The sequence below is a fragment of the Balaenoptera ricei genome, chromosome 3 (genome assembly GCF_028023285.1).
Source record: "Balaenoptera ricei isolate mBalRic1 chromosome 3, mBalRic1.hap2, whole genome shotgun sequence".
NCBI lineage: Eukaryota > Metazoa > Chordata > Mammalia > Artiodactyla > Balaenopteridae > Balaenoptera > Balaenoptera ricei.
In genome coordinates, this window is record NC_082641.1 from 127392101 (window position 1) to 127405688 (window position 13588).

A 13588-nucleotide genomic window follows, 5' to 3' on the forward strand; every position below is an offset into this window, starting at 1 on the left:
TTCCACTGACCTCTCTCCCCTCCACGCTCGGGGAGAGCCAGGCTGAGGTTAGAACTGGGGGTGAGACACTCAGAACACGTCACTATGATTCATTAGGCTCCTGGAAACCCAATGGCTGGAGCTTTTTTTGTTTTTTAATAGACTATTTTTGGGGGAGGGGGTGTAGCTAAATTTTTGGTGAACGTGGTGAAATTTTTTGTGAACTCATTTTTTGGTTCACATCAAAATTGAGCAGTAGGTACAGAGATTTCCTATAGCCCCGCTGCACACCCCCCCACCCCGACATGCACAGACTCCCCCATTGTCTCAAGTATTGTTCTTTACCCGTGAGACCAGGAGCCACTGAGACCTCTCAGTTCATGTTTGCTTTTCATTCAATTGACTGGCTTTAAAAACTTTAAACTTATTCCAAAAGGAAACTTTATATCACCACTAGAAATGGAAGACCAGCATCACTGGCCACAAATAGAAACGAAACTAAATATATGATGATGAGAGTTAAAAGTGTTCGTTGGTGTGTCAGGAAAACCAGCCTGCACTGCTCAGGTGGCAGGCCTACCATGTTTTGGAAAACTCTGTATCAGAAGAGGGAATTCAGCCCAACCTAGGAGGCATGTGGACTCTTCAGGCCAAGAGACCCAGTGAGGTCATCCCTGCCAAGGCCGTCCCCATCCCCACTCTACATCCCAGGATGGGGCCAGACTCACAGGTCGAAGATCAGGTAATGGTGTCCCTCCTCGGAGATGCTGTCGTGGAGCCGGACTGTAGGAGGGGCCAAGGCAGCTGGTTACGCAGGACCCAGGGCTCCCCACTCCCAGCCTCCCTCTCACCCCTCAAATAGCCAACATTCCAGTTTCTCCAGAAGTCACTGAGCACAAGCCAGTTGCCAGGTGCCTTGACAAATACATATGAACAAAGGATCACTGACATCAGGCATCCCCAAAAGATGCCTGGGCTTAAAGACTAAAGACCCCTGCTTTGGTCAAAGTTTGGTCCCCTTCCCTCTCCAACCTTCAGTTTCCCTGCTGGGAAAGCCAGTGTCATGGAAAGACTTGTGGCTCAAATCTCTGCCACTTGCTAGCTGTGTGACTTTGGCCAAATTGCTATCCCTTTCTGAGCCTCTCTTTCCTTGCCTGGACAATGAGAATGAAACTCCTGGACTCGCAGGCTTCTTGTGAGAATTCCATGAGGCACACAATCGATGTTTACTCAGTGCTGGCCCTGAGCTAATGGCCCGGCTCTGCTTCCAGGTCTGAGGAGATAGTAGAGCTGGTGGAGGGGGCAATGACATTGGTCCCTGAGTTCTGGCTGCTGAGAAACTGTCATCTCTTCATACCTCATTTACCAAGAACAAAGGCAGAGCTCCCAGGAGCCCAGAGCTTCCAAATTACCCCCTGAGCTTCTGGGAAAAAAAAGGGGGCCCAAGGCCTGGGGCTGACTCTGTGGGGGGGGTCCCACACCCTGCCAACCAAGGACAAGTTCTCCCAGGACAAGTTCATGTCCTTCCCTGCACCACAACTTAAAAATGGCCGTGGAGGGGGGTGTGGGCTCAAAGAATTATGATACATTGCACAATGGAAAATTACACAGCTGTTAAAATAATGCGGCAGTTATGTATCCACTGGTTTGGAATCATCTCTAAATTATGCTGTTTGGTGAAAAAGCAAAGAGCAATGCAGTATGCATAGTCCTTTTCTGAAAGGATGTATTTCAGCTTGTGTATGGCATAAGTCTCTCTGGAAGGATGCAGAGATGTGGGCACTGAGGGTGCCTTGGGGAGGGGAATTGGACAGCTGGGGTTGTGGGTCGTTGTGACTTTTCGCTGTAAGCCCTAGTGCCATCTGAATTCCTGCCATGTACATGTATTTCTGACTCAATACTGAGCCCCCTAAAGAGCTTATGGCCCTCATATTGGCACCTAAAGTTTGGAGAAGCAGGCATTAAATACCCCAGAGTTTGTGTCTACAGAGATGAGGATCGGAGATGGAGGATGAAGGTGATATAAATTTAAATAAAATGTCTTTTAAAAATCTTAAATGATATATACTTATAAATAATGACTGAAAGATGTTTTTAAACTACCTTAAAGCAAAACTAAAAAGTAGGTAGCCTGAGAGTACATATAATATAATCCTGCTTTAATTATTGATCAACATTTTATTATAAAAAATTTCAGAGTCAAGTGAATACCCAAGTACCCACCACCTGGGTTCTATCATTAATGCCTTATTATACTTACTTTATTATATTTCTATCTATCCCTTCATCCTTTAACCTATTTCAATTTGTTAATGCATTTCAAAGCAAAGATAGGCTTGACTTTTGAAATGTATGTGTTTTGAACTGAGCATCCTGTATTTTCTGAGCGCAGAATCTGACAACTGTACATTGGTGCCCTGCCCAGACCCCCTTTAGTAAGATGGTGCAGCCATCCTGCAGCTGCAGTGGGTTGGCTTGCCACTCACAGTTGCCCTCCTTCTCTGGAGAATTGCGCACTGCTGATGGAGCCACCTTGCCCACAAGGTTACCTATAGCCTTCAGCCAATGATGGACTAATGTGGGGAGGCAGAGTCTGTGCAAAGGGCCAGTCTCCTTACCTCAAGGAGGGACAACTCCAGATGTTTATGTTCCAGAGGCCTCCCCACTGCACCCCCCACCTGGGACCAGGTCAGAGTTAGACTTGACCTGAGGCCACATCTCTGCTCAGTTCCCTGCCCTCCCTCCCTCCTGCTTCACCCCATCCCTTACAGGCTTCCCCTGGGAGCACACCCTCAGTAAACCACACGCACCTGAATCCCTGCCTCAGGCTCTGCTTCTAAGAAACCTGACCTGAGGTAATATGTTTAGATGTACTTGAGAAGGTACAGATATCAGATATTACACAGAAGCATATATCATCAATGTTAGCTCTAGATGCTGAGGTTATAGGAGATACCTTTAAAATTATTAGTCTTCTCATTCATCTACCATAAACTTGTATTAACAGTGTATCAGGGCAAAGTTTTGAAAAACAACCTTTCCTCCAGGAGGATTCTTGGGCAGCAGACTCCTTCCTGTCTACTCTGCTCAGGTGTTTTAACTCCTCTTTCCTGAGCGTGAGAAGCTCTGAGAAGCCAAGCTACATCCAGAACCGTCTCAAAAAGAGCTTTTAGAACTGGGTCAATAGCCATTTGGAAGCAGCTCCAAGAAGACTGGGGTTCCAGATCTACCCTCTGGCCAGGAGCCTCAGCCCCTTTAGAGAAGGTCCTCAGGGCTCAGGGAAATGGACAGAATGCAGGGGCGAGAGGCGTCTCCAGAGCTGCCTGTAGCTCAGGTGGTGCCTTTGTGCTGATTGTAAAAGGCTGGCCCTCTGATCAGCCAGGTGAGGGGGATATGGGCTGGATTCCGGCCTCCACCTGCGGATGATACTGGAGTTGGCTTCCCCGAGAGGTGGCTGAATCACGGCTCAGAGCCCCGGAGACAGGACTCCTCATTTCAGTGCTGTTTTCACACACAAAACCTCCCCTCCCGTGGATGGAGGCTATCCTCAGGAAAAACTCAACCCAGAGCCCAAGAGAGGCAAGGATTCGAGGGCCATGGCCTATGTGACAGTCCCATCTCCTGGTGGGGAGACTGGCATGTCTGTGCTCATTGACTTATGCTGTCACTGCTTGTCAAAGAACAAACAAATCTGTAACCTAGTTTTCATGTGTGTAGCTGGATTCATGAACTTCTGACATTCCTGTCCTATTTCCAACAGTTACCATTGTTTTCTTTGAAACTGAAGGGTCGTACTTGACCCCCTGGCCCCTGCCCCCCGCCTCCGCTACAGCACACTCTTGATATTCACAGAAGGACTGAGAACATGGGCTCTGCAGTCAGACTCTCTGGGTTTGCCTTCCGGCTCCACCTCTTAGAAGTTGTGTAACTTTGGGCAAATTACGTAACCTCTCTGAGCCTCCTCTCCTAGCAGCAGCGCTAATACCACTGCACTGGACTGGTGTGGGGGGTTAATGCAATGATGCTCGTAGAGCACTCAACACAGTGCCTGGCACTAGGAAGAACTTAATAAATGAAGACATCATCATCTTCATCACTGACTAACCTCGCTTCCCTTGGCCACCCCAAATCACCTGCTAAACTCTCAGGTTGTCTCCTGCTCCCTGGGGCGGCCTTTGGGGTTCAGGGGCGGGTCTGCCTCATCAGCAGGTGCTAATGGTACAGAGAATAGAGTACTGTCCTCCCCAAAGCAGGATCTAGGAGGTAAATGCTTTGTGCGTAGCACAGCTGGACCCACCTGTGCTGAGCCAGGGACCTCCCTGACCTAGTCCCCTGTGTATGGCTGGGCAGTGGCCGTACACAGGCAGCAGCCAGTGACCTTGGCTGGACTCACCAAGCAGCCTGAGTAGGACTCAGCCTAGTTTCTCTGGGCACAGACCCACTTCTCAGGTTCTGCATCCACATCTAGACCTCTTTGCACTTCTTTGGGCAGATTCCAATCTACTTTGAACTGAGATGCTTGGAGGCTCAGGAAGTGGTACCCTCCAAGGACACTTCCAGCCCTAACAATAGCTTCAAGTTCCTCTGAGTGTCTTCCTGTTCTGGATCTCAGCTCTGCTCTCCACGTCCCTGTCCATCAGCCAGCCCCACCTCCTCCCCACCATCATTTCTATTTTTTTTTTTTTCCTTTGGCTGCACCGCACGGCTTGCAGGATCTTAGTTCCCTGACTAGGGATTGAACCCGGAACTCCTGCAGTGGAAGCAAGGAGTCCTAACCACTGGACCGCCCGGGAATCCCCCCCATCCTCATTTCTTCCGCACATCCTCAGAGACTAGCAGAGGCCTTGGCACATGGTGGGGCCTGGGATGCCCTTGACATCAGGTGAACAAATGGAGTAAATGACTCAATGACGATGATGAAGATGATAGCTGTCATTTCTGAGATTTTACCACCTGCCAGGCTTGTGCTAAGTGCTTTACTTACAATATCTCATTTAAATCTCACAACAGTTCTAGAAAGTGAGTAGCATGATTATCCTCATTTCACAGAGAAGGGTACTGAGTCTGAGAGGTTCATAGCCTGCCCAAACTCAAACACCATATAACAGGCAGAGCTGGGGGACTTCCCTGGTGGTGCGGTGGTTAAGAATCCGCCTGCCAATGCAGGGGACATGGGTTCGAGCCCTGGTCCAGGAAGATCCCACATGCCGTGGAGCAACTAAGCCCGTGCGCCACAACTACTGAGCCCACGTGCTACAACTACTGAAGCCCGCGCACTTAGAGCCCATGCTCTGCAACAAGAGAAGCCACTGCAATAAGAAGCCCGCGCACCACAACAAAGAGCAGCCCCACTCGCCACAACTAGAGAAAGCCGGTGTGCAGCAATGAAGACCCAACGCAGCCAAAAATAAATTAATTAATTTTAAAAAAGGCAGAGCTGAGATTTGAACCCAGGTGTGTCTAACTACAAACTCCATTCTCTTAACCACTGTGTTATATATAATGCCCCAAACTGACGACTCAAAATCTTCATGGCTCAAAGGAATGAGAATCATATGATGATTTAGGCAAGAGGCAAGACTTCAGGTAAGGTGGTTCTGTGGGAGGGTATAGACTGAGAAAAAGTGGAGCAGCTTAATGAGAATAAAGCACTTACAGGGGGCTGTCATAGTACTATGCTTTATGTGATCATCATAATCCTACAAGGTATGTATCATTTCCATTTTCCAGATGAGAAAATTGAGCTTCAGAGCAGTTAAACAACATGTCATGGATCACACAGCAATTAAGCAGCAAACCCAGGATTTGAGCTGCAGTCTGTCAGCCCCAGAGCCCATAACTTACTCCTCCCCTTTAGAGCTGGGAATGAGCGGGAGAAGGAGGAGGCAGCGTTGACCTGAGACAGCTGCAATTGTGCAGCGACACACACACACACACACACACACACACACACACACACACACACACACACACACTCCCCACCTCCTTCCTCCAGGACTGATGGCCTTTCTAAGCACCATGGGATTTTATAGTTGGAGACCACTCATGACCCCCTCCATTGTACAGTTGAGGAGTTGGAGGCCCAGAGACGGTAGGAGCTGCCCGCGGTCATAAACAGGTCAGGGGCCAGGATCCAACCAGGGTTGCTCCCCGCCAGCCGCCTTGCCACCCCTTCTCCGATTCTAGCCCTGGAACCTCTAGCTGCTGTGTGTACAGCTCTGCTCCTTTTCCCAGGCACTGGGAAGGGGAGGTGCCTTCTGGGTATAAATAGCAGATGGAGATGCTTCTCTTCAGCAGGGAAGTTAACCCTTGGGGCCCTGGACATAGACAGATGCTTCCCTCCTGAGGGAGAAGGCTTGGTAGCTGTCAGAGCTGGAATGTTCCTTACAGAGCACCTAGACCTTGTTCCTCAAGTGTGGTTGGTGAGCCAGCAGCCGTGGCATCACCTTGCAGTGTGTTAGGAATGCAAAACCTCAGGCCCCATCCACACCCACTCAACTAGAATCTACCTTTTAACAAGATGCCCAGCTGGTCCAGACAGTCCCCTCCTTGTGAAGATGGGAGACGTGGCTCAGAGAGGGTAGTGCTCCTGCCCAAAGTCACACAGCCGTTCCCTGACAGAACTATCTCTAGAATCTGCACTCCCTCCCCTCCATGACTCAGAACCCTGCCAGGCTGGGATGCAGCCCCCCAGTAGTTGTGCAGGGGTGGGGGAGGGGAGGTCAGGTAGCGATGTGCTCTTTCAGTGCCATCCTGCCCGCCCTGGGCTCAGCCGCTCCATGCAGCCTGCGTTCAGTCCACCCTGGGCAGGGGCCGCCTTGGGGCTGGTCTCGGAGAGGCCGGCACTGCAGGTCTATGCAGGTGGGCAGGGCCATGGCGCCAGGCTGACTCAGCATGGGGGTAGGTTTGGGGAGCGGGCTGTACCGGTCAAGGCCAAGCTTGGGCTATTTTCATCTCTCTCAGAGCTTGGGGAGTTTTCCTGAAACAGCTTTTCTGAAGGAGGCTGCTGGAAGAGTGGGCTGGGAGGAAGGGCCCCTTCTTCACCTTCCCCCCCCAACCAAGCTGCTCGCTGAGGAGTGCGGAAACCAAGACACCCCCTTTCCCACCTCTATCGCCGCAGTCCCCGAGAAGAGAGCAGCTACCCCCTCTCGTCAACAAACACCCACCAGGGCAGGCAGGGGAGCTGGGCCAGGCCACCTGTACCCCTCACCCATCCCCCGTGCTCACCAATGTTAGGGTGCTTCAGCAGGCGGCAGATGCGGGCTTCGCGCTCCAGCTTCTGGTGGTCTGAAACACAGATGCCCAAGTGAGTCCAGGTGAGGGAGGAACCTCCACCCATCCCATCTCTCCCTCCTCACAGCTTCTAATGACCTCTACCTCCCAGGGCAGCACCTGGGCCCTGGGCAAGCTCGCCTTTCGGGCAGAGCCTCTGGGTCCTCCAGGAGGGCAGTGGGTTGCAGCGAAAGAGAGAGAGGCTGGGTTTGCAGTGACGCAGAAGTCCCTTCCCCTCCCTTGGCTTTCAGGGCTCTCAAACGAGGGGCATCTCCTTCCTGTATCAGAGCCAAGCTCCAGGCAGCCTGGAACATCCCCACTCCCACAACAGGCTCCAGCTGCCCCTCCTCCAGCCCTGCCCCTCACACTACACCCCAGACGGACTGAACTGCTGAACTTCACCTCTCCAGGCACGCGCCGCTCAGCCCTCTCACTCTGCAGCCTTCGCACACGCGGTTCTCTCAGCTTGGAAAGCTCCCTCTCAGCCTCCCACCTGTTCTTCACCGGCCGTCATTCACTCCTACCCATCCTTCGATGTCGCCCTTTCCTGGCAGCCTGCCCTGAATACCAGCTAGTAGGGGCTCCTCCTCTGTGCTCTCGGGGCCCCTGGACAGCACGTCCCATTCTGTCTCAGGGAGATCGCTGTCCTTGAGGACGAGGACTTGGTCTCTGTTGTGCCTGTGGCATCTACCCAAATGCCTGGCCCATAGTAGGTGCTCAAGAAATAACTGAATGAAAGAACAAACGATTGAATTAATGAACCTTTCTAAGGGAGTGGGAATTCTCTGCAGGAGAAGGGCCGTATTAATTCACAGAAGCCGCCTCCCGTGAGAGGAGTTGGGAGCAGGGACACAGAGAACCCCAAAGAATCTGCAGGTAGAACTTGGCCGTGGCAGCCTCAGGGCTTACTCATAGATCTCCCACCTGCTTCTCAGGACTTTTGTCCAAATCCCCTGGATTTCCCTGCCCGCCTGGAAGAGAGGCCTTGCTCGGGGTCTGCACCTGTGGTCTCTGATACTGAGGCTGCTGAGAGCAATCACACCCGTGACCCCACTCAGTCCTCCCAACAGCCCTGGGCTATGGGCTTCACTGTCCCCATTTTAAGCATTTTGCAATTTCCTTTTTGGTGCTTTTCTCCAATTTGGTATTGAATGCCTTAATTTTAAAAAGCAAAACAGTATATAAAAGGAGCCCATCGCAAATGTAGACTATTTACTATGGGCCAGGCATTATGCAGAGCACTTTATATGCATCTCAAGCCCTCATGACAATCCTCTGAGGGTGGTGCTACCACTGTGCTGGCTTTACAGAGGAGGGAACAGAGGATCAGAGAGATTAAGTATCTGGCCTAAAGTCACACTGTGGTGAGCAGTGGCGCCACGCTTTGTACTCAGGCAGTCAGGCTCCAGGCGTAAGCTTTAAAACCTTAAGTCAGGGAGTTCCCTGGTGGCCTGGTGGTTAGGCTTCCGGGCCTTCACTGCCGTGGCCCAGGTTCAGTCCCTGGTCAGGGAACTGAGATCCCGCAAGCCGTGTGGCACGGCAAAAAACAAAACAAAACAACAACAAAATACAACCCTGTGCTGTCCCATTCTCCACACCCTGACTCATCACCACCTCCTCCACCTGCCCCCTATTCCTGAATGGGAAAATTGAGGCCCACAGGAGGGAACTCACACAGACACTCAGAGGCGGAGCCAGGACGAGAACCCCTGTCTCTGAATGGCCCCTCCAAAGCAGGTGGGCACCAGGGAGGATGATGAAGATGGAGAAAGTCCCAGCCCTGTCTCCATGCAGCCAGCTACCCTCTCCCCTTCCCCCTCCATTAGAGGAATCATCAGCCGTCCTCCAAGGGCTGCGGAAACCAAGATCAATACTGAAATGTGGCTTTTCCATCAGCAAAGGAATTAAGACCAATCCTCCTTCCATAGAGTGGAAGCTCCACTCCCCAGCTAAAGGCGGCTACAGGCTAGGGGAGGGGAGGCTGCTCCAGGCTTGGGGGCATCCCCCGGTTCCTCTTCCCTCTCTGCATCCTTTCATATCCTCCAGGGCGGGGGGAGGAAAGCTGATTCCCAGGCAAAGGAGGGGGATCCCCATCCAGGGCTGGCCAAGGGCCGCTCCTGAGCTGAGGAAGGCTGGACCCTCCCCATCTCCAAACCCTGTCCCCCACCCACCCATCCCCAGCAGAACCAGAAACCAGGCAGCTCAAAGTAGGGCCTATCAGAGGGGGCTGGGGGCCTCCTGGCCCAGGCTACACATTCAAGGGATAAAGGATCTAAATCCAGAATTCTGATGTTTTTCTCCATGCACGGTCACCCGGGAGCAGAGCTACACTGACAGGATAGAAAGAAGAAAACGCTGGTCACACGGCTTCAAATGTGTGCCTGGGGACTTCCCTGGTGGCTCAGTGGTTAAGAATCCGCCTGCCAAAGCAGGGGACACGGGTTCGAGCCATGGCCTGGGAAGATCCCACATGCCGTGGAGCAGCTAAGTCTGTGCGCCAAAACTACTGAGCCTGCGCTCTGGAGCCCGCGAGCCACAGCTACTGAAGCCCAAGAGCCTAGAGCCCGTGCTCCGCAGCTGGAGAAGCCACCGCAATGAGAAGCCCGCGCACCGCAACGAAGAGTAGCCCTCGCTCCCCGCAACTAGAGGAAGCCCGCGCACAGCAACGAAGACCCAATGCAGCCAAAAATAAATAAATAAATAAATTTATTTAAAAAAAAAAAAAATGTGCCTGGTTACCAGACCTCACTGCTGGAAAAGCTAGGAACTAATTGTTTTTATAAATCTTGTGATCATCTTGTGCATAGTACAATTACACTGCATTGTAAATTTCAGTGCTAAAATCATTAATTTGTTGAATGTAAACATGTACTTTATACAATAATTTTTGTAACTCTGTCTGAAATGTTTTCATTTTCTAATATATAGGGGACCTCAAGAAACGTAGGGACTGAGTTCCTCTTGACCTCTGAGGCCTTGATCCATTAGGCAGATAGGGAAACTGAGGCCCCGTGCTAAAGGAGCAGTCTCTTTATCAAAATCAAGGTGTTCATCAAGGTGATCAAGCCTTATTACAACTCAGAGCTCTGAGGAACTACTCCTGAACACTCCCCCCAACCCCCAGCCAATAGTCCTGGGAAGCCACGGACCTCTTATTAAAATATAAATTAGATACTGACTTCAAAGTTGCCAACAGCTTCCTAATGTACTTATAGTACAATCCAAACTCCTTATCACATCCAGGAAGACTGCTCGGTGCTGTGTCCGACCTCATCTTGGCCTTGAAGCTCCAGCCACACTGGCCTCCTTTGCGGCCTCAGGCACTGCAAGCCCCTTCCCACCTCAGGGCCTTTGCACCTGCTGTGCCCTCTGCCTGGAACACTCTTCTCCTGGGTCTTCTCATGGTTGCCTCCTTTTCAGGCATGTCCCAGCACAATGTCACCTCCTCAGAGAGCTTCCCTGGCTGCCTTTTCTGAATGTCCCTCCAGCCCCATCACTTCCCCATTACCCTGTCTTATTTTCTTTGTAACACTCATTGCTACCTGAAATTTACCCAGCTTACTTGTGTGTTTAATGTTCTTTTCTGTCTCCCTCCTGTAGAAAACAGGTGCAATGAGAGCAAGACCTTGTCTGCTGGTCTCTGCCTTGTTCCCAGGGCCTAGAGCCACACAGCAGCTTGTCCAAGTTCCCATAGCCAAGAAGTGGCAGAGCTGGGATTTCAACCCATGTTCATAATTACTGTACTATATTGCCTCCTATTCTCATAATTGATAAATTAATCCATCCAGCTCAGTAGAGGCCCATGATGGTGAGGGGACTGAGAGAAGCTAGTCTGCAGCCTCCTGCCTGGGTTCCAGGAAGACTTGCTCCCAATGCCCATTATGATAAATGCTTTGTGAATCTTCTCCCTCTGTCCCTTGGGGCAGGCCTGGGGGCAAGATATTGGGGTTAAGGGGGCCAGCCCTGCCCAGAGCTCGGCAGGCAGCAGGTGGGTGGAAACTCTGGGGAGAGGTTCCTGGGGCCAGACAGCACCAGCAGGGTAGAGCGGGGCAAAGCAGAGACCCGGGGAGTGCAGTCAGGCAGCCTGAGGGCTCTGCCTGCAGAGAGGTTGGGCTCCAGCAGGCAGGTGGGCAGTGGGATTCTGGCTAGAGACACAGGAACCAGGGCAGAAAATAGACCTCTGAGTCTCAGAACAGAAAATGTCCCCTCCCCGCACAGGACTTCAACAAGCCTCCAGATCCTAGGAGGTTGGAGAAATAATCCCGAGGACCAAGAGTGCCTGGCAGGGGTGGGGAAGGAGATGAGAAAGACCAGAAAGATGTGTCTTACTGCCTCTTCGAAGGCTCCCTTGCATGGACCCGAAGCTCAGGGGCAGCCTGAAAGAGCTCACCCCGTGCTTCCCACCCAGTGTCCTGGGACTGATGGCCGGGGAGCGGAGGAAGTGACCCCTCAGTGCTCAGGTGGACAGTGGGGCTAATGGAGGTCGCCGTATGAGGGCCAGTCACCTCTGGCGGCACCAGCCACATCTGCTTGCCCAGCATGCCCTAAAACATTGATGAATTCTGTGTGTGCCTGCCTGGCGAGGCTATAGCTAGGAAGCTTCCAGAGCCCCTGGCAGGGAGCTGGCGCTGAGCGTGTACTGGCTGTCGTCACTGCTGACAGGACTTTTTAAATGCAAGAGCTTGGGCCTCACCTACTGAATCCCACACCCTCAGGGGTGGAACTGGGGCAGCTGTATTTTTCAAAAGGCCCCCAGAGGGATGTGTCAGGTGCTGGGACAGGAAAATATTTTTACCTTCATTTCATGTCTTTATGGCTTCCTCGAATTGTTTATACTATGAGCATTTTATATAAAAGAGTAGTTTAAAAATAGACACAAAAAATCTCTCCCGGGTTTGGGAAACGCTTGATAGAAGAGGCTGACCCCATGGAGAAGGGGAAGCCACAGCTCCCTGGGGAGTGAACGGAGACACCCCAGGGGGGCATGCCCTCCTCCGCTGGGAACTGCCAAAGTCACCGGGGAGTGCCAGCAGGAGAAGCTTGGAATGTGTTGCCAAATATTCAGCATCAAACCACTCCCCACCCCAGGCACGGTGAGTGGCAAACAAAGAAACCTGCTAAAAGAAGCTCTGCCCCTCATCTCCTGTCGGGGAGAAAAGCGTTGGCAGTTGGCAGACTTCTTTGGGAAGGTTCTCTCAGAACCTTCCCACTCCCACCCTTCCCATTCACCTAGGCCTGAGCGCCTTCCTCCCAGGAGGTCAAAGGCTCCTCAAATCCAGAGAGGGGGCAGTTACTGCACAGCCCAGAGTCTACACTGTCCCTGGAGTGCTTAGTCACCTTCCAGAAAATAGGCAATGCTCCTTCCATTCCCGGCATACGCATCTGTCTCTTTCTGTCGTGCGCATGTGTGGATGTGGCTCTGAGAATGTGGTGAACTGGCCCAAGATTCCCCAGAATCCAGGGAGGACCTTGGTTTCTTTCTTTTTTTTTTTTTTTTAAGATGTTTTTGATGTGGACCATTTTTAAAGTCTGTATTGAATTTGTTACAATATTGCTTCTGTTTTATATTTTGTTTTTTTGGCCACAAGGCATGTGGGATCTTAGCTCCCCTACCAGGGATTGAACCTGCACCCCCTGCATTGGAAGGCAGGACTGCCTTAACCACTGGACCACCAGGGAAGTCCCAAGACCTTGGTTTCTGACCCTCCCTCATTTTGGGGGCAACCCAACCTATCACCCCAAGCCGTGGCTCTAGTCCCACCCCCTCTGTATCTCAGGGATTGGGACATCTCCCTTGATCAATAGTGATGTAAAACACAGAGAGGGCACCAGACAGCCACTAGTCACACAGCAACGGCAAGGCAAGTCCCAGCAACTGGGTGAGGCAGCGCTCCTACTGGCCTTCCTGCCAGCCCTGGCTCCCTGCCCCCGGCTCTGGCCCTTGACCTTCCACAGGTCTCGCCCTTCCACGCCAGCGTTCATGCGGACTGTGTAGCACGGCAGGCCCTGGTCTTCAGAGAACCACCCCCACCCCCAGCGCAGCCTCTTCTCCCTGCAGGACACTGGTCTGCCTATGGGGGGGTTCGATAACTAGGAGAAAGCACTGGGCTCCCAGCAACACTGAGCCAGAGAGATGAAAGGCAGCAGCACACGTTCCAACACGGAACATGCTGGGAGGCCTGTGGGGGACAATGTGAACATCCTGTGCCAGCCTCTGTGAAATCCACACCTGCTGGGCCCTGGACCAGACACAGCCGCCACGATGCCAGGCAAACACCTGGACACTTCACCAACCCCTCACACGACGTCTTCCACGCTGCACAAGCCATGGTCTGCA

The 13588-nt window shown here is 52.0% G+C and overlaps 1 protein-coding gene across 1 annotated transcript in view; it reads right to left on the reverse strand.

Annotated features, from left to right (window-relative positions):
• The window catches only part of CAMK2A (calcium/calmodulin dependent protein kinase II alpha), a 62238-nt gene that overhangs the window by 31105 nt on the left and 17545 nt on the right, over positions 1-13588 (reverse strand). The window contains exons 3-4 of the mRNA XM_059917495.1: positions 7207-7266; positions 708-762 (exon numbers count right to left, since the gene is read on the reverse strand). Of these exons, the coding sequence (XP_059773478.1) occupies positions 708-762; positions 7207-7266 (115 nt within the window). The remainder of the gene's footprint in view (positions 1-707; positions 763-7206; positions 7267-13588) is intronic.